At 33.3% G+C, this 21212-nt stretch overlaps 1 protein-coding gene across 1 annotated transcript; it reads right to left on the reverse strand.

The window, feature by feature from the left end:
• Positions 1 to 405: 405 nt before the first annotated feature.
• On the reverse strand, positions 406 to 3787 carry ATSTE24 (Peptidase family M48 family protein). The gene is made up of 14 exons (XM_079038841.1): positions 3600 to 3787; positions 2962 to 3109; positions 2795 to 2879; positions 2618 to 2713; positions 2463 to 2528; positions 2264 to 2362; positions 2066 to 2179; positions 1865 to 1975; positions 1698 to 1760; positions 1497 to 1589; positions 1292 to 1405; positions 1125 to 1196; positions 960 to 1025; positions 406 to 834 (listed from the first exon to the last, which is right to left on the reverse strand). Exons 1-14 carry the CDS (start codon positions 3628 to 3630, stop codon positions 718 to 720), a joined length of 1275 nt encoding a protein of 424 aa, XP_078894967.1. The 5' UTR covers positions 3631 to 3787; the 3' UTR covers positions 406 to 717.
• Between the last annotated feature and the right edge of the window lie 17425 nt (positions 3788 to 21212).

Below are 21212 nucleotides of genomic sequence, written 5' to 3' on the forward strand. Positions count from 1 at the left end.
CAATGTTATGCTAGAGTTTCTTGCGGGTTTATCCAGGTTGGGTGAAAACAATTCAAAAAACTAACTATTATGCTTTGTTTGGATTTTCCCTTCTTTTGTTCTCTTTCTAAAAAAGCTCAGATCCAAAATACACTTTTTGCACTTGAAATGTACAAACAATAATCCTCTTTGAAAGTTGGATTACGGTTTTCTGCATAGCTGAGGTTTGGAGGAGAGAAGATGAAGAGCCAATTGTAACTTAGGTCATAAATGAGATTTTAGGGTAGAGATAATCCTCATTATCATGCTAATGTTGTGACAGGTAACCACTTTTGCAATTTTCTATTTTTGGAATGTCTTGAATTAAAAAAAAACGGATTATGAAAAACGATCCAACAAAATTATAATTTGGTTGGTTGGTTCATATTTTGAAAAAAAATCAATTTGGATTTACTCAGATCATATAATCGAAACAATTCATTCAAACAAAACACCTCTATAGAACAATTCACAAAACCCCAAAACTCAAAAACCATAAAAAATCATGACAATCTACATGATATTTCTTACCCTTTAACTCTTCCTCAGTTGACCCAAGAACAACAATTTCCAGGTTTCTAATTCTCGTTCACAAGTATATTGCTTTTTCAAAGGGTAAAATGGTCACACTCCAGAATCTATGTAATCTAAACTGTAGATTCAAAGTTGAAACTTACTATGTTTTTGTGTGTCATCTTCTTAATCTGCCTTCTTGTCAGCTTCATCTATGGCAGCTAACCTTTCAACCAGTGGAGGATGAGAATAGTGGTAAGCAGAGTACCATGGATCCGTGTTCATTGCTGACAAGTTCTCCTCCTGCAAAATCCCATACATTTTAATTTTACTTATAAATCCATCAAAATATATTTAGTTACTTATATAATTGCATGTTTTTTACAAATTATCCAACTGGAATTTTTTAACAGCTTGAAATTTATTACCTGCAGCTTAACTAGTCCATCTCTAAGTGGTTTAGAATAGCCAAGCTTCTTTGCAAAAGCATCAGCCTAGGTTAAAAAAAATGTCATAATCAGACAAAATTATATATTTTATAAAGGAATAGAATATGAATAATTTCAACATGAATATATAAATTTCAAAAATACCTGAAACTCAAAAGCACGGCTGACAAGATTGAGGCCAAAGCTTACAAGATGCTGGATAGGTTGTATAGTATGCTGCAATCAAAATATCCATATTGAGTTATTGACATTAAAAAAATCAACAAAAAAAACGTATTAAGATTTATAATTAAATCAAAATACCAGTATACCTGGAATAATATGAGTCCAATGAGAACTGGTTGTGTATCAAATCCAAAACTTAGGAATAGATCCTTTGAGTTCTTTACAAGTGTATAACCTCCAAATTGCAAAAGTGTAAGAACCTGATATTCAGACCAAAAGATTTTTTTTTAAATATATAGTAGAAATTTGTATTGTTAAAATTATAAGAAATAAAAAAAAATGTCAGCACACCTGAACAGCAATAAAGGAGTACATTGTGTGATTCAGTTTCCAGTGACCAAGTTCATGAGCAATCACAGCAACAACTTCTTCCTCATTTTTGCACTGTATAATATCATCAAATCACATCCACCAAATAAATTAAATAAGAGTAAAAACTGAATTTTATTCAACAGGATTATATTTAAAAAAGAAATGTATAAAAAACAATACCTGCTGAATTAAAGTATCATAAAGAACAATGCGCTTGTTCTTAAAGAAACCATACATGTATGCCTGTAGATAGAACAATTAGTGGGGTGTCAAAGAAGATAATTCTTTAGGCATGTTTTTAAAAAGATCAGGAGAATTATTGTAAATTATATTTTAAAAATTCTCACATTGCTATGGCTTGACCTTGTAGATCCATCCACAACAAACAGCTTTTTTAAAGGGAAGCTGAGAGAGGAAGCAAGATTCTCAATTTTTGACCTAAGCGTGCCATCTGGCAGCTTTTGATGACATGGCAAATGAAATTTCTCAGAGAAGGAATACATTTAAATAATCAATCAAGAAATCAAGATTAAAGTTGGAATACTTACGGGTGTGAACTTGTTGAAAAGGGGTGCAATTAGAACAGGGTAGATTGTCATCATGACAAGAGATAACACAAACATAAACCCCCAAAGATAGATAGCCAAGTAGGGTCCACCTTTCTGCAATGATTAAAAAACCATTATTTATGTAACAAATTTTCATAACAATAAATAAATATGGAATTTTGTTTGCAAAAATAATACCTGTACTATTAAAATGATGGCAGCCACAACGGGTGGTCCAATAACTACAGCCAAGAACATGCCTTTAATCATGTCACGAAAGAAAAGCAAGATTGTTTGCTGCAATCATAAATCCCATGTGTTACAAACTTATATCCAAATTTAAATTTAATAAAAAAGAGAAAACTATAAAAACAAATGGAGTCATGTTCTATAAAACCTTGTTAAAACCATGTCGCTCTTCAATTACAAAAGTCGAGTAAAGAGAAAATGGTAAGTCTGTCAACTGCAAAAAGTATATTAGATAAAAATGTAAATCAACAGTAAGATTAAATCAAAAGGCAGTGAAAAAGACAAAAAAGCCCACGTATGTACCTGAGACCAAATCATAACACCAGCTAAGAATGCAAGTGTATGATATATTTCATTCTCTGAATCAAAGCCAATTGATTCCAAAGTATCACCTGATTTCTGTTGTCATTCAAAAAGTTGTCAATACAACTAAAAACTTGTTACATAATTGAACTTTATGGGAAAGACTAAACTGCCCACCTTCCAGAACCAAGGTAATACACCATACAGCAAAATAGCAGAGTCCATTAGTATTGTTACAAACCCATGAAGGAAGTGGAAGTTACTGGAAAAAAAGAAAAACATATGAATTGATGAACATGAGGTTGCAGGAAAATAAACATTATGATGATGAAAATATTAGATACCTTTTATCAAGACTATAAGCTCTAGATTTTTTGAACTTTTCCTCACTGATTACCCCTTCCAAAGTTTTGGGAAGGGTTGGCAGCTTGAGAGCTACATGTTGTCGCACATCTAGATAAGTCTCGAAGATGTACATGAATATCATGAATCCTGGAAATGAAAAATAACATTGTCATCAGAAAAATTACTTCATCCATATCATGAAAATTAATACATACACCCAAAAGATAGTCGATTTTTGGATGCCAGTAATCATTTTGACATAAATAAAATTCAAAGTTATCTGTATGCTGGAAAAGTTGTATCGCTGAAACAATAGAGCATTTTGAGAACTACAGTTCTACGAATATACTAGCCCCTACTCAATCGTCCATTATAAACAAAAACCCTAGCGATTACTTCATTATAAACAAAAACCCTAGCGATTACATCCGAAGACAGATAACCGAATCAATGTTAGTATTAAGGTAGTAGTAAGAATAGTAAAGGCGAAACCCTAATAATGAAATAAAGACACAATACTTTCTCAAAATCAAAACAGAAACTAATAAGGTGAAAATGAAGGATTAGAGAGATAATCAAACAGAGAAGACAACTGATGAAGGAGCATATTAAGAAGGAAAAAAGGAAAAAGAGATACCGACTACGGCTTCCAGGTAGGGAAACGCCATGGCTGTGTTTCAGCGTAAGAAGGATAGGGACGATCGGGGGAGAAGAGAGATTTTGGTCAATCTACAAGCCGTTTCCAAGTACAGATGGAAACATGACCTACTCACACTTTGCTCGCTGGGATTTTAATTTTGTATAGATCACTATGACAAATTGTTCCTTTTTTCTCGGATAAACGCTTGTTGCTTTTTTAAACTTTGTGATATTATCCGGGATGCAATCTGTAAATTTTGTAGTTTTGTAACGATTATTTTTTAAATATATGGACCATTTCTTAAATAAAATATCTATAGCACATTTTTTGTAAAATATAGTGACCGTTCTTGCAATTTATTTCAAACCTCATTTTTGTAAATTTGTTGCTATGGTGGGGCGTTTATGTAGTTTTTTAAAACATATACACCATCCTTGTAAATATAATTTTGCACAAAAATGACATATTTAGTAAATTACACTTATTTTCTATATAAAGAACAAACATATAAATACATAAAACTTAAAACTTAAAGGGGTGGAAAATGTTGGTGTTCAAATTTGAGGGGGTAAAACTAACATTTTACAAAAGACAAAGGTGGAAAATGGCACTAGATAAACTAACGGGGTGGTAAGTACGAAGATACAGAAATTTAGGGATCAAATCTGCTAAAATAGAAAGTATAAAATAATAAAGTTGTGTGGTCTAAAATAACAAATTTTTGTATCACAATGTAAAATTCTAAAACTATATTTTATGGCCAAAGTTTAAAAAAAAATGCGGTCAAAGTCAAAACCATATATATATATATATATATATATATATATATATATATATATATATATTACACACATATAAAATATGTGTGTAATATAATTTAGAAAATGCGGAATTATTCCAAACATTGTTGAATAAACAATTTCTTAAATTTGAGATATCCAACGTAAATTTCTTTTGGTAACAATTTGGAAGAATTCTTATATATTTGTACCAGTTGATAAACCATCTTGGATATTCACAATTGAAGTTTAAATCAAAGAAGATAAACAATAAGTGTGAATAATTCCGAATAAAGAATGCCTTAGTCCGGGCATCTTGATAATCATAGTAAGAAAATCTAGGATAACTTCAGAGTGAATGTTTGGAACCCAACTTTCTGGAGAAATGATTTTGATAATATGAGCTTTGCTAAAATCAATGTTTACCTCTTTTGAATTAGAACGATGAACAAAATTGACTGAACCAGATTCTTGCAGAATAGCTTGATAATATTCTCGGGTTTTATATGAATCAACATAAAAGGTTTTCCCTTGACCAAAGAGATGATTTGTGAGAATATGAAAACCTTGATGTAGCTTATAGTTTGAAAATCTTCAAGAATTTGAACTCTTAGGAAATTTGGATTAAGAACATAAAGAGTTTCTGTAGAAGGCTAGGAGTAACAGATTTTTGAGTTTGAGGAGTGATAGGTTTTGCAAAAGGGCTTATTGTGTCGGTTGAAATAACTTTTAGAGTAACAAGTTTTGACTGAAGGATATTAGAATAAAGTTGTGAATTCTTAGAAGTAAGAGTTAAAGGAGAAAAACGATTTTGATTTTGAAATGGAACAAGCTTTTGAGAGACTGGAACAAGATTTTGAGGGACTGGCTTCTTGTCATCGTGTTTGGAAGAGGACGACGAACTCATTTTCCCTGCAAAAATTCTCGAGAAAGAAAACCAGAAAGCGAATTATTTTCTCTCTTTATAAATTCTATTTCGAAATCAAAGTTACCTAAGAGGGCTTGCCAACGAGCAAAAATTTGCTTGGAAATAATATTTTTCACATCTTTTTCTAAAATAGTTTTTGCAGATTGACAATCTATTCTTAATAAAAAACTTTTCATAAATAAATCATCTTCAAATTTTTTAATACATAAAACTATGCTGAAAATTTCTTTTTTGACAGTTGAATAATTTTTATGTGTATCATTTCATGCACCAGAGTAATATCGAACCAATTGTTCTTCTGTTAAGTTAACAAATTTTTGTTTTTAGAATTCCTCTGAATCCAATATCACTAGCATCGGTTTCAACTATGATATTGGCATTGGGATGAGGTAAATTTAAACATGGCAAAGTAGGGACCTTTTGTTTTATATATTTAATTATATTTGTATGTTTTTGAGTCCATGGTTCAGGATTGTCTTATAATCTATTATAAAGCGGTTTACATATAATCCCTAAATCTTTGAAAAAGTCATGGATATAATTTAAGCATCCTAAAAATCTTTAAAGTTGTTTTTTATCTTTAATTTCATCAGGAAATTTAGTAGAAAATTGCAAGGTTCTTGTAATAGGTCTAATAGTGTTTTTGACAATATCATGTCCTAAAAAACGAATTTCATTTTTAAATAAATGCATTTTTGCTGCAGAGACAGCTAAACCATTTTGATAAATTAAATCATGAAATTGATTTAAATGTTTAAAATGTTGATCAATTGATTTTGAAAAAATTAGAATATCGTCAATATAAGCAATAGCAAAAACTACTTATAGGAGTTATGATATCATTCATAATATTTTGGAATTCAGAAGGAGCATTTTTTAATCCAAAAGGCATTACATTCCATTCAAAATGTCCGAAGGGAACATTAAAACCAGTTTTGTGTTTATCTTCCTCATGAAGTTGTATTTGCCAAAATCCTGATTTCATATCAAACTTTGAAAATATTTTTGAATCATAAAGTTTTTTTAGCAAAATTCGTTTGTTAGGAATAGGATAACGAATCCATTCTAAAACTTTGTTTAAAGGTTTATAATTGATAACTAATCTTGGTGATCCTCTTTCTAATTCTGCGGCATTCATAACATAAAATGTTGAACAAGACCACGGTGATTTAGAAGGTCTTATGAGTTTTTTATTTATTAAATCTTGAATTTCATTTTCACAATGACTTTCTAATTCATTATTCATGTGAATGGCTCTAGATTTTGAAGGAATATCTTTTTCATTAAATTTTTTGATGTATGGTAATTTTACAATATGTTGTTTTCTATTCCAAAAGGCATTAGGAATATTAGAACAAACATTTTTTCAAATTTTAATTTTAAACCTGTTATTTTATTTTGAATATTATTATCATTTAATTGATTAGTTATTCGAACATTATTTATTTCGTTAATAAGATATTTGGCTTGTTGCGTTTTATAATTAACGACATTAATCGTTGAATATAAAGGAGGTTCACAAAATTTAAATATAATTTCTTTTCCAAAAATATTGGTTCTTATACCATCATCATGAACATATAAAAGGATATAGTTTTGTGATGAAAGGTGTTCCTAGAATTAAAGGAGAAGAGAGATCTTTTACTAAAATTAGATGAGTTTTATAACAATAATCTTGGTCATTACAAATATAAACATCGGAAACTTTATATTTTACAATTAATTTTGTACCTCCGGCACCAGTAAGTCTAGATATAGTTTTTTCATAGAATTGTGTAGGAAAAATTCCTTATTGAATACAATTCATATCAGCACCACTATCAATTAAAGCAGTTAGGTTGATTTTAAAATTATCCTTGACTAAAATAATCTGAGTGTTCCATTTTTGAGAAACTTGATTATTTATAATTTTACCAATAGTTACATTTTCAATTTTATTTTCTTCTTCGTTATTAATTTCTATATTTTTGTTTTTAAATGTAGAAGGTTTTTCTTTTTCTAAAATTTAAATTTTATTTTTTATTTCTTTTATTTCTTGTTTTACTATTTTTAATTATTCTTGAAGTTCTTGAATAGAAATTGGCTTTGCTTCAATAAATCTTTCATATATATTTTTTAACTTAAAAGTTTCATTATTAGCAAGAGTTATCTTATTAGTTTTATTAAGCATCTGTTTTACTAATAATTATTGGATATTTTTATCTTTTATAGAATTAAGAGAGTTTAAAAGATCTTTATCATCTTGTGAAAGAACATTAATGAAACTACTACTAATTACATTGATTAAATTATTATAGTGACATTTACCAATACATTCGCAAATATCAGAATCTTCTGAACTTGAAGTAGTATTTTCGAGAATATTTAAATCATTTGTTTGAAAATAAAAAATACTTTCATCGGAATCTGAATCAGTATTTAAAATAATTTTTCTTATTTGTTATTTCAAATCTTCAGAGACATTTAACTCATTTATTTTTGTCTTAGCATAACAATTATTAGTTGTATGACCATTACGCCCACATTTATGACAAATAATAATATATTTTGATTTTCTTTTAGATTTTTTATAATTTGGTTTATAAGGTTTTTTAGATTTTGAAGCGTAATCTTTGCCCTTTTTATAATTTTCTGGAAGATTATATTTCTTTTTCCTGAAATATTTTGAAGATCTTTTCTTATATACTTTGGATTTTGAAGTAGACGGACCGTTCAAAGGCTAATAACCATATTGTTGGCAAAAATTTCTCAATTCATTTTTACTGTTAATTTTATCTTTTTTGAGTTTTTCTTTAAACCTAAGATCAGCACAAACTGCTAATCTCTCTTTATTAATGTAGTTTATTAAAGCTCCACAAGTTAAATTTTGATAATGGATGATATTATTAAAGTTTTCTCTTAATTTTTATCTAACTCTTTCTGCAAAGAGTTTTGGAAGGCCACCAATAAAACGTTCTTTCCAATAAGACTCTTTACAATCAGGTCTCGAAAAAACTTTAACAAGATAATTATCTTTATACCATCTAAAATCAGTAAGTTTTCTGCAATGTAAATTCATTAAAATTTCTGAAGTTTTTTCTTGAAAAGTAGTAGGATCTCCTACAAAGTTTTTGATAATAGCAAAAATTAAAGTGTTAACCATATCATCTTTAAACGTTTGAATTTGTTGATTATTTTCTTGTTTTATAATACTTTTCTTAGCAGATAAAATATATTATTTTTCTTCTTGTGAAATATAGAAATTCCACCAGCCTTTAAGACTGTCAGTAAAACCAGAAGTAATAATATTAACAATTTGAAGTTGAGTATTATTATGAGTTTTATAAGCATTAGGAGCCATAGTCATTTCTTGTACAATATTCATAATTTGATGTTCAGAATGGCCATCAATATTCCATTCATAAACAGACTTACCATCATATTGAGAACGATCAAATTGAAAAAGTTCGTTCTTCAAGTTGAACATCTGGAAGAGAGAGTCTATTCCAATAATTTCTTATGGTTGGTTTTGGATTTTTTCCGAAAGTGCTTTGCTTTGATCGATGGATTTTATTAAGATTTGAAAAGTCATTAGTGAGTTGATTAATATCATCATTTGTATTAACAAATTGTTGAGCAAGAGTTTCAAAATTTGTTTCACTATTAATATCACTATTTTCAGATCTGTCATTTGTAAAAGTATTAATATTGTTAGTGTTTGAGATATGAAGTTTTGAAAGTCTTTTTTCTAATTCGCTAATTAAATATGTATTTCCTAGATTAAAATTATCATCGATTTGGCAAGGAACAAAACTTAAATTACTAGTGCTTACCATTTCTTGCTTATTAACGTTTTTATCTTTGAAAATTTTTTCTTTAATTTTAACTAAATGCTCGGTAATACTAGATAAGGTTTCGTTTGCATAATTATTTTGGTAAATAATTTTTTGAAGACCCTTTTCAGTAGTTAATTGAAATAAACATATCGTTAATAATAATTTATCCTTTTTGTGGAAAATTAGCAATAATTTCTTTATTATAAATAATATATTTTATATTTTTGCTCTAAAATGGGAGTAATAAAATCATTTTTAAATGGGTAATTTATTTTATGTTTAGGGGCATAAATTAATTCAAACCATTGAAAAAAAGGATAATGAATTTTATTTGATAAAACATAATCTTCTCAAAGGCCTAAATGGAGAAATCTTAAGTAGTATGAAAAAATTTTATTCGTGCCAAGCTCTTTTTTTATTATTATAATCTTTATAATACTCAATATCTTTTAAGTAATCAAAATCAACTTGATATTCTAAATTCGAGAAATTCATTTTAACAGGTTGTTTTTATTAGGATTGAAGAAATATGTTTTATTGATTCTAAATTATGACTTCTTGATTTTTCGTATTTTTTTATTCCTATCTTTAGCCTAGAAATGTTTTCTATTTGTTTATTATATTTATTAGTATATGGAGGTATTTTATATAAATTATAATTTTCATGAGTTCTAGTTTCTTCTAAATGTTGAATGGTTTTGCATATATTAGAATTTATCTTCCAATGTCTTTTTAACATATTATCCCAAAACTTATTATTTTTTGAACAATTAATTTGTACTTTAGAACTCATAATTGTTGTTTAAAATTTTGAAGTTCATCAATAAAATATGATTTAGTAGGACTACGAAGACTATTTTCACTATTTTGATCATCTTGATATAATGGTTTGGGAATAGAATTAGTATAGTCAACAGTCTTTAGTTTTAAAGATCTCGACTTTAATAACGAAGATTTTGAAGAGTCTGTTTCTGGGATAAAAGAAGTTGATAATCTGGATGATGAAATATTTAAGGAAGAAAAATTTATATCTACTGAACCATCATTATATTCAATAATATTTGAGATTTGTTTTGAAAAGTCTAGTGGTTTTGGATCGATAACCTTTTGTAAGTTCCAATTACATGATTGAGTTATATCAGACCATTTTAATCTTTTTGGTGTGTAAACTTTGGTATGGTTAGTATTTGCTTCAAAAATAATTGTTTCATTTCTAGGACTTGATAAACGTGTCTTCGGTTCAAGTGTAGTTGTCATAGTCTTGTAACAAACACAATAAATTATTGCAAAAGGCTTTGTATCATCTTTAAATTCTAAATTTTTTGTTTCTATAGTTAACACCAAAGTATCTAAAATATTTTTATCAAATACTCCTACAGAAAAATTTGGATCAAAATTGAAATAAATAGGCCCGTTAGCAATATTTGTTTCAGCCATAGCTAAAATAGAATTTTGAAAATCCTTATGTCTCTTGTCTCTTAAAATAAGGAGAACAGGGACATCTATTTCAATTTTAAATAGAGGCTTGATAGCAATTTGGACTAAATCGACATGTAAAAATTTATATTTCGTTCTATGTTCTAGAATAGATCGTGATGATAACAAATGTAAATTTTGTTGGTTTTGACCAATAGACAAAGTTTGTTCTGTCATTTTAATAGAACAACCTTGAAAATAATCAAAAGTTCCTATTCTATATATTGTATTAACATTGGTTTTAGGTATTGTCCAATTATTCAAACTTTGTTCTATGTTATTAAAGGTTTCTTCAATAGAATTTATTTGATTATCATCATAATCTTGTTCATTGTTGATATTTTTACCACGGATATATTTTTGGATAGTATACCTGAAAATTTACTCATATTTAATTAACTTTCCTTTAAAATTCTATAAGAAAACTTACTTGTTTTAATAATGGTGAACAGAGGGGAATCGTCCCGACGATGATTGTGGTCCGACACCACGACTTACGTCCTTATCTGCGCGCTTTACGCTAATCCAACCAATCACTGGTCTTGTCTCTGAATCATGCTTATTAAGACTTATAAATTTCTTATAGAATACTAAACAAAAATTAAATAAATTTGAAATAAATATATCATGCATAACCACCCCCAAAAACTTTTCTTGGCTCTGATACCATTTGTTATTTTAGTGATTGAGTCTTCATAAACTATAGAGTTTTCATAAACTATAGAGTGTTCATATATATATATATATATATATATATATATATATATAGAGAGAGAGAGAGAGAGGAAGAAAAAAAGAGAGAGAGAAACGTAGATTCCATTGAGATGAAAATTAACATAGAGATCTTAAGATGCAACCTCAGTCACATATTTCACATCTGCCGCACTAACAATTCGGCGTACCGGCAAGGCAGGCATGTTATAATGGAAAGGGGGTGGTGATAGATTCCTTATTGCGTCCCGTGTGTCATAATTCTCAAGAAAGTGTGAACCATTTGTTGCTGCAGTGTTCGGTTGCTGATCAGGTTTGGAGTCGGGTTGGGCATTGGCTTCACTTGGACCTTCTTGTGTTTTCTTCTATCTGTGACGTGGTGGATTGGGTGGATTCTAGACCGGTTCATATGGAGCACTCGATTGTTAAGTCGGTGTTCGTGGTGGTCATATGGGTTCTTTGGACGTTTCATAATTCTTTACTTTTTAGTAGCAATAAACCGAGAAAATATAGGCTCTTTGATTCCGTTGTGGATCTTTCTTTTCGTTGGTTTTCGTTTCGGAATTCTAAGGCTAGGGTTAATTGGATGATGTGGTTACAAAATCCAATTCGACCTTAATTTTTTCTTTTCTCTAGCTCCTTGCTAGAGGTTTATTTTTTCAATATATGATGTGTTGTTAAAAAAAATAATTATATAGCGCCACCCGTTCCTTTCTCCTCTGCCACCATCCCCACCACCACCACTACCTCCACCTCCACCTTTAACACCATCCGGCCTCATTACTATCATCTTCGTCACTTACACCACCGCTGCATCTGTCATCACCACCTCTTCTGCTACCAAATGTCATAATCATATATGATTACTCAATTTGTGAACAGATATAGATGTATAATCATTTATGATTAGGATACTGCTTCCAGTACGTTGAAGCGTTAGAGCAACAAATGAGAAATACGTGGCTGAGGCTGAATCTCAAGATCTCTAATATTTTTTTTAATCTCAAGTGAACTGTCTTGTGTGTGTGTGTGTGTGTATATATATATATATACACACACACACACACACACGAGATTGCCCCCTTATACGGGGTGTGGATACCTTCCTTGTCACGACGCGTTTTAAAGTCGTGATGGCAGCAAATCCCATAAGAACCTTGCAGTTAAGCATGCTCGGGCGAGAGCGCTCCAGGGATGGGTGACCCCCTGGGAAGTTTTCGTGCGGGGAGCCCAAAGCATACAATATTGTGATATGTGCTAGAGGAGGATGTTACAAATGATATCTGAGTTGGGGCACAGGTCGATATGTTCGACGGGGATGTCGAACCCTATAATGGGGGTGAATGTGGGTTGCACCTGATCCTACATCGGCTTGGAAGGATAAAGAAACATTTCCTTATTTTTGGATTAGTGTCTAAGGCTGTAACTATATTTGGTAAGTACTTGACCCGATTGTGCATGGTCCTTTTGGGTTGCCTTCACCATAGCAACTTGACAGGATGATTTGTTAATAGAGAAGAGATATTATTGTTAATATATTATGAGAGTAATATATTAAAGGAATAATAATGTTATTTGATTAATTTACGTCATATAAATTAATTGAGAATTAATTTGATGACTTAAAGAGATTAATTGAATAAAGGGGCATAAACTGTCAAATGTGTGATAGTTGTGTTTAGGGCTATGAATCTTTATGGATATGGGAAGGGACGATTTTAAGGATATGGATATCTTAAAATCATCCAAGGCTTTATCTAGAAGGATCTTTGGATTGCTTTGAGGCTAAGTTATCCAATTAGGGTTTAAGGTGAAACCCTAGGAGCTCATAGTATAAATAGGCCCTTAGGATTGGAGAAATCGGCCACTGAATCTTTTGTGGAAACCCTGGAGCCGATTTCTCTCATCTCTCTCTCCCTCAAATCATCTTCTTGCTAGTTGGTGTTTGTAAGCCATTAGAGGAGGGACAATTGTGACTCTAAGCTCCGAGAAGAAGAAGTATCAAGCAAGTAATCCAAGGTATTGTTCTAGATCCTAATTCATATGATTAGAATCAATTGTTTACATCAGATCTAGTATTGAAAGTCTTGGATACAATGCATGTTCAATTAGAGAAACCTAGATCCAAGCAATTAGGGTTTGCATGTGCACATAGGAAAGTTCTTATGGCTCAAACCCATTAGTGGTATCAGAGCTTTGATTGATTTCTATTGAATTGGTTCATTGGTTGATTGCTTGTTGCTTGAAAAATTCGACTTTTGTGATTCTGCCTGATGAACTCTGCGAGTTCCACTGTGGACTCGACGAGTCCATAGTGGGAACTCAGTGAGTTCGAGCGTCAGAAAGAGGGAGTTTCGGGATTTCTTGCTGTTTTACTTGAGGAAACTTGCCTTAACTGCTTTGGGTCATTAAAATCCGATTTTAAACATATATATGAATATATTCTTGACCAAACAAAAGATAATTACCAATTAGTTGAATAATAATTTCCTTATATGATAACAATTGATTATTTGAATTGAATTGGTGGATTGTCTTGCAAGTAATATTAAATAAGATCAAATTGAGATAATCTAATTAGTTGATTTATATTATTTGCTATTTGATCCTTATGTTTTGAAAAGTTTAAAACTTGTCCTCAAGTTTTGAAATTTAAGTTTTGTAATTAAAAGTCTAATTTGAATAATTTAAATTTCAAACCCTAGAATTTTACAAGTTTAAAATTCAACCTATACTAATATAATATTACAAGTTTAATATATTTATATGTATAATTAAAGATGCTAGTCTTACCGTTAGTAGGCCTCATTCACTAAGTCAGTCTATAAGGTGGGTATAAGGTTGTTACCTATAAAATGACGCTTAATGGGTGTACGCTCACACCCACCGCTTGCTTGACTGGTGGAGGGTCGTTAGCCGAACAGGTAGGATAGGGCAAACCTCTTCTCATTAATACTAAGTATAATGAGTCTATTTAAAGTAACTAAACTATTTTATAAAATTCCCAATCTTAGTTACTTTAGGAAAAGTGAATTGATGCAATCCCATGAAATTACACTTTGCACCCTTGTTTAGATATTAGTGGATCGTGTGTGGTTAACCGGCACACTAATTGGTTCTAAGCAAAGGTGGCAAAGGGTGATTCATTGTTTGTCATAGTTCGGTGGAGCGTGTGTGGTTTACCGGCACATTGAATAGGTGATTGTAACAATGAAGGCACCATGTAGATTTGCATGGTTATTCACACCCGCTTTGTGATCCTCGGTATCCCAGTCACAAACTAGAGGGGCATATCGAGATTTAAACATGCCATTGAAAAGTTCAATGAATCTCAAAATCTAGGAATTCTTAATACATTTAAAACTTAAAGCTTATGTTTTTCGTGGTGAAGAATTAGTGAATCGTCATTCACTTACCTCCAAATTATTTGCATGTTGGATTACGGTATCCCTTTTCTTATGTGTAAATAATGTTGTTGGGTCCTAGCCCTAAATTTCCATTTTGGGTGTTAATTAGGGACTTAACTCTAATCAACTTTGTTCCTTTCTATTTGTAGATGTCTAACGCAAACAACGTTGCTGCTAGCTCATTCATGCTAATGAGCCTTTTTCTAAAAGTGACTTTCGATGGATCGAACTTTAGCGAATGGATAAGATACATTCGCATGATCGCTCGTTACGAGGACAAGGAGTATGTTCTCGATGAGAAGCTCAAAAAGATCAATCCAGAAACTGTCACTCCCGAAGAAATGGCTGTGTTTGAGACACATGAGCGTGATGCAACGAAAGTCCATTGCATCATGATAGCCACAATGAACTCTGAATTCCAAAAGTCCTATGAGGACATGTATCCTTATGAGATGCATCTAGACTTGATGGAGAGATATCACCAAAGCACGAGGCAAGAGCGCTATGATATCATAATGAATATGATCACTGCTAAAATGGGAAGTGGAGAATCTCTAACCGTGCACTTGCAAAAGATGCAAAGGTATGTCGATCGTCTTCGCAAGTTGAATGTCAACTTTGGGGAAGATTTGGCTATCGACATTGTTCTTCACTCATTGCCCTCATTCTACAATCAATTTAGGATGACCTACCATATGAACAAGGAAGAGGTCACCCTAAGCAAACTCCAAGGTCTCCTAAGGACTGCTGAGAGCAACCTAAAGGACAAGTCTGTTGCACCAACTCCCAATCCGTCTGCTGCTCCTATTTTGGCTATTGGGCAGGGAAGGGGCAAGAAGAGGAAGGCTTCTTCGAAGAACCACCGCAAGGGAAAGTCCCAAGATGGTTCCTCTTCTAGTGGGACCAAGGTTGATCCTGCCAAGCCCAACCCTAACCCAAAAGAGGCAGAGTGCCATAATTGCCACAAAATAGGGCATTGGAAGAGAAGTTGCCCGGGATATCTGCAAGCCATTAAGGATGGAAAGATCAAGTCATCTTTTGCAGGTATATACACAATTAAATCTAATGATTCATCACATTCTATTTCTTGGGTTCTTGATACAGGGTGTGGTTATGACATTTGTTATGATTTGCAGGGACTAGGAAGAAATAGGGATGTGGAGCTTGGAAGAATAAATCTAATCATGGGGAACAGAATATCGTCGCCTGTTACCAAGATTGGAGTGTATTCTTTAGTGCTTAGTAATGGATTGAATTTAGATTTAAATAATTGTTGCTACTCACCAGATATGGCAAGAAACATCATTTCTTTTCATGGTTTGTTTAAACAAGGATTTAGATATTCATTTAATAATGAGAATGGTTCGATTTATTCTTATCTAAATGGTGTTTTATATTTTGAAGCAATGCCTTGTAATGGAATTTATGAAACTGTTATGGTTGTAAATAACCTAGGAAATGATGTGTTGTGTATGGATTCTTCCAATAGTATGGATAGAACATCCTTGTGGCATTGTCGTCTTGGACATGTCAACAAGAAGCGCATAGCCCAACTCCAAAAGGATAGAGTGTTTGAGTCATTCGACCTTAGGGAAGATGACACGTGCGAATCTTGTTTACTTGGAAAGATGACCAAGTCACCCTTCACTGGCACTTGTGAGAGGGGTGAGGGTTTATTGGATCTCATACACACCGACGTGTGTGGGCCCTTTAGATCTACCACAAAGGATGGGAACCCCTTCTACGTGACTTTCATCGATGATTATAGTAGATATGGGTATATCTACTTAATCAAGCACAAGTCAGAAACGTTTGAAAAGTTCAAAGAATTCAAACATGAAGTTGAGAATCAATTGGGCAGGAAAATCAAGATGTTTCGATCCGATCGAGGAAGAGAGTACCTAAGTCTTGAATTCCACGATTATGTCAAGGAATGCGGAATAGTTTCGCAATTGACGCCACCTAGGACACCGCAGTTGAATGGTGTGGCAGAAAGGCGTAATCGAACCCTGTTAGACATGGTTCGTTCTATGATGAGTCGTGCTTCACTACCTATCTCATTATGGGGGTATGCCTTAAACACTGTCGCCCATATCCTTAACCAAGTCCATACAAAGAAGTTTGCTAAAACACCTCATGAGATGTGGACAGGGAAAGCTCCCTCATTGACACATATCAAGGTTTGGGGTTGTGAGGTTTTCATAAGACGAGAGACTCACGACAAGCTCGAACCTCATAGTGAGTGATGTATTTTCATCGGCTGCCCACATAAATCCTTTGGATATATCTTCTATAGACCGAGTGACAATGTTGTCTTCGTTGCGAGGAGAGGGGTTTTCCGAGAGCGAGAACTCATAAGCCAAGGAGATAGTGGGAGGCAAATCGATCTTGAAGAGATTCGAGAGTCAAGCGATGAAGGAACCTCTAACGCTGGCGCTCAACCCGAGGAGGAAACTCCGGTTGAACCAATTGACGAGTCCTTACCTCTTAGACGTTCCGAAAGAGTTAGAGTTCAACCTCAGTTTTATGGCTTTCATATTACTACCAAAGGGGATACGTATATTAGTGATGGTACACTAATAAATCTAGATGAACCTAATAGCTACAAGGAAGCCATGGCAGGCCCAGAGTCTGTAAAATGGAAAGAGGCGATGGACAGTGAGATTCAGTCCATGTATGACAACCAAGTTTGGAATTTGGTTGACAATGTGCCCAGACATAAGATGGTTGGGTGCATATGGACCTTCAAGAAGAAGATCGACGTGGATGGGAATGTGCACACATATAAGGCACGACTAGTGGCGAAGGGCTTTACTCAAACTCCCGGAGTTGAGTATGATGAGACCTTCTCACCAGTTGCTAAAATAAAATCTATTAGGGTGATGCTAGCCATTGCTGCATTTCATGATTATGAGATATGGCAGATGGATGTCAAGACCGCTTTCCTTAATGGGAAGTTGGCTGAGGATGTTTACATGGCTCAGCCAGAGGGTTTTGTCGATCCGAAGCATCCCAATAAAGTGTGAAAGCTTGAAAAGTACATTTATGGACTTAAGCAAGCGTCTCGTAGATGGAATCTTTGCTTCGATGAGAAAGTCAAAGAGTTTGGATTTGTAAGAAGTGAAGATGAATCATGTGTATATGTCAAGTCCAGTGGGAGTATAGTTAGCTTCCTCGTTTTGTATGTCGATGACATACTGCTCATAGGAAACGACGTCCCGACTTTGCAGGAGGTTAAATCCTGGCTCGGGAAGTGCTTCGCTATGAAGGACCTCGGAGAGGCTTCCTATATTTTGGGAATAAGGATAATGAGATAACGAAGTAAGAAACTAATAGGACTTAGTTAGAATACTTACTTAGATAAGGTACTAAAACGTTTTAGTATGGAAAACTCGAAGAAGGGAGAACTACCGATACAAAGTAATGCCAAGTTGAGTAAGACTCAAATTCCGAGTACCGAAGCCGAGATAGCTGAGATGAGACGAGTACCTTACGCTTCCGCAGTTTGCTCGATCATGTATGCTATGACTTGTATTTGCCCTGATGTGGCCTTTGCTTTGAGCATGGTCAGTAGATATCAAGGGAACCCGGGCAAAGCTCATTGGATTGCGGTCAAGAATATACTTAAGTACCTTCGGAGGACCAAGGAATGGTTCTTAGTCCTCGGAGGGAGTGATGACTTAAAGGTGCGAGGGTATAGTGACGCCAGCTTCCAGACCGACAGGGACAACTACCGTTCGCAGTCGGGCTGGGTCTTTACCCTTAATGGAGGAGTAGTGACTTGGAAAAGTTCCACACAAGAAACCGTAGCTGATTCAACGTGCAAATCAGAGTACATTGCAACGAGCAAAGCATCAAAGGAGGCGATGTGGTTGAAGAACTTCATTGGTGATCTTGGAGTTGTGCCTGCCATAAAGGAGCCTATGGAAATTTTCTGTGATAATGAAGGAGCGGTTGGCTTAACCAAGGAACCGAGGGATCATGGTAGATCTCGACATATCGACAGAAAATATCACTTTATTAGACATCGAGTAGAGGAAGGACACCTCGTAGTAAAGAGGGTATCGTCGGAGGATAACCCAGCAGATCCGCTTACGAAGGGACTGAGCAGGGTTAAGCATTTGCAGCACGCTAGGAGCATTGGGTTGAAAGACGATATTAGTTTAGATTATATAGTTTTTGAAACATGTAATAGATTAATGTAATTGATATTTGATGATTAAATAAAGGAGTATTATTTACAAGTAAAGCTACTGTCTTATGTTAATTTTTTAACTATTGTTTCATTTTGCATGTTTTGACTTCCTGAATAATTGAGTTATTAAGAAGAATCGAATTATTCGAATAGTCCACAATCGTTCATATGTTGGAAGTAGGTATGAATGAAGATTGTCATGAATTGGTATGTAGATTGTCTAAAAGGTATTAGACATTGCAAAGGTTTGCTGCAACGTTCATGAGTGCTTATGAACAAGTTTTGAGCATTGGAATAAACCCGTGCTTGCTGGAATCATTTTTGGAATGGGACACAAGTGATCGCAAGACGATAATATCATATGGTCTTAAAACCAAGATATATGATTTATTGTTTATTAATTGGTTGTACATTGATAATGCTAAACCGCATCAATAAATTGATGTCATAAAACGCATTGTTGTGTATAGTTTATTAGTGAATAGTAAATGCATATAAGTCGAAGTTTATCTGTTACTTTTATCCCGAGAGGATAAAAGCGATATCATGGCCGCTCGATGATTTGATTTGACTTATGTGTCGGGCCCGGTCAGGACTGAATTGATGTGTTCAATTAAGTTTTATGTCAAATGAATCGGAGATCGTGAAACCAATTGTTGGATGATAAGTTCCATAAGATTGTCCGCATAATATCTAAACAGAGGACTGTACGATCCCTTATCTAAAGGACAGGATACTGATAAGATCAGAGTTTAACAGCATCTTTGAGAGCTACGATTGCAAATCGGATTGTGTTTGCATATATAGTTACTAGACTTATCCAAGTGGGAGACTGTTGGATTAGTGTCTAAGGTTGTAACTATATTTGGTAAGTACTTGACCCGAGTGTGCATGGTCCTTTTGGGTTGCATTGACCATAGCAACTTGACAGGATGATTTGTTAAGAGAGAAGAGATATTATTGTTAATATATTATGAGAGTAATATATTAAAGGAATAATAATGTTATGTGATTAATATAAGTCATATAAATTAATTGAGAATTAATTTGGTGACTTAAAGAGATTAATTGAATAAAGGGGCATAAACTGTCAAATGTGTGATAGTTGTATTTAGGGTTATGAATCCTTATGGATATGGGAAGGGACGATTTTAAGGATATAGATATCTTAAAATCGTCCAAGGCCTTATCTAGAAGGATCTTTGGATTGCTTTGAGGCTAAGTTATCCAATTAGAGTTTAAGGTGAAACCCTAGGAGCTCATAGTATAAATAAGCCCTTAGGGTTGGAGAAATCGGCCACTGAATCTTTTGTGGAAACCCTGGAGCCGATTTCTCTCATCTCTCTCTCTCCCTCAAATAATCTTCTTGCTAGTTGGTGTTTGTAAGCCATTAGAGGAGTGACAATTGTGACTCTAAGCTCCAAGAAGAAGAAGTATCAAGCAAGTAATCCAAGGTATTGTTCTAGATCCTAATTCATATGATTAGAATCAATTGTTTACATTAGATCTAGTATTGAAAGTCTTGGATACAATGCATGTTCAATTAGAGAAACCTAGATCCAAGCAATTAGGGTTTGCGTGTACACATAAGAGAGTTCTTATGGCTCAAACCCATCACTTATAAGGGGTGTGGATACCTTCCTTGTCATAACGCATTTTAAAGTCGTGAGGATAGCAGATACCACAAGAACTTTGCAGTTAAGCGTGCTCGGGTGAGAGCAATCTAGGGATAGGTGACCCCCTGGGAAGTTTTCATGTCGGCAGCCCAAAGCGAACAATATTGTGATACATGCCAGATAGGGATGTTACATATGAGTCGATGTTGAACAGAAAAGGAAGTCTCAGGAACTATAAGGATGTGGATATAGTTTACAAACCTTTGGGTGTTGTCTTTGTTGGAAAGAACAAGAATAATCAAATAAAAAAAATTGTTCCATGTTTGTGATGTGGAGAGGTACACGAACTCTCAGTATACGAGTCTTCTTGTTCATCTTAACAATTGCAAGAGGAATACAGTAGGAGATAAATTTGAAATCCGAAAGATGATCATCAGGTATAACGAGATTCGCCGAGTACTACACCAGGCCGTGAAGATGATGCTGTTTTGACACTTCTCGCTAAGGGGGAGATTGTAAGTTTTGAAGTTTATAGTGAGGTGTCGAAGTACAGTTAGTTCTGGTTAGTTTCAAACTCATTGTATTGTATTTCAAATGTATGTATTACATAAGGCATTGTTAGAGGTCAAAGCTCTCACGTTTAGTCCTTATGTTTTTTTGTACACATCTGTATGTCCCTATAA

Source organism: Lactuca serriola, chromosome 4 (genome assembly GCF_051521515.1).
Source record: "Lactuca serriola cultivar US96UC23 chromosome 4, Lser_US96UC23_V15, whole genome shotgun sequence".
Classification (NCBI taxonomy): Eukaryota; Viridiplantae; Streptophyta; class Magnoliopsida; order Asterales; family Asteraceae; genus Lactuca; species Lactuca serriola.

Coding starts and splice junctions, on each gene's coding strand:
- ATSTE24 (XM_079038841.1), bottom strand. CDS start 3,630: ATGGCGTTTCCCTACCTGGAAGCCGTAGTCG. Junction 1,406..1,496: donor ACTCCTTTATTGCTGTTCAG/GTGTGCTGACAT, acceptor TCTGAATATCAG/GTTCTTACACTTTTGCAATT. Junction 835..959: donor ATGGACTAGTTAAGCTGCAG/GTAATAAATTTC, acceptor GGGATTTTGCAG/GAGGAGAACTTGTCAGCAAT.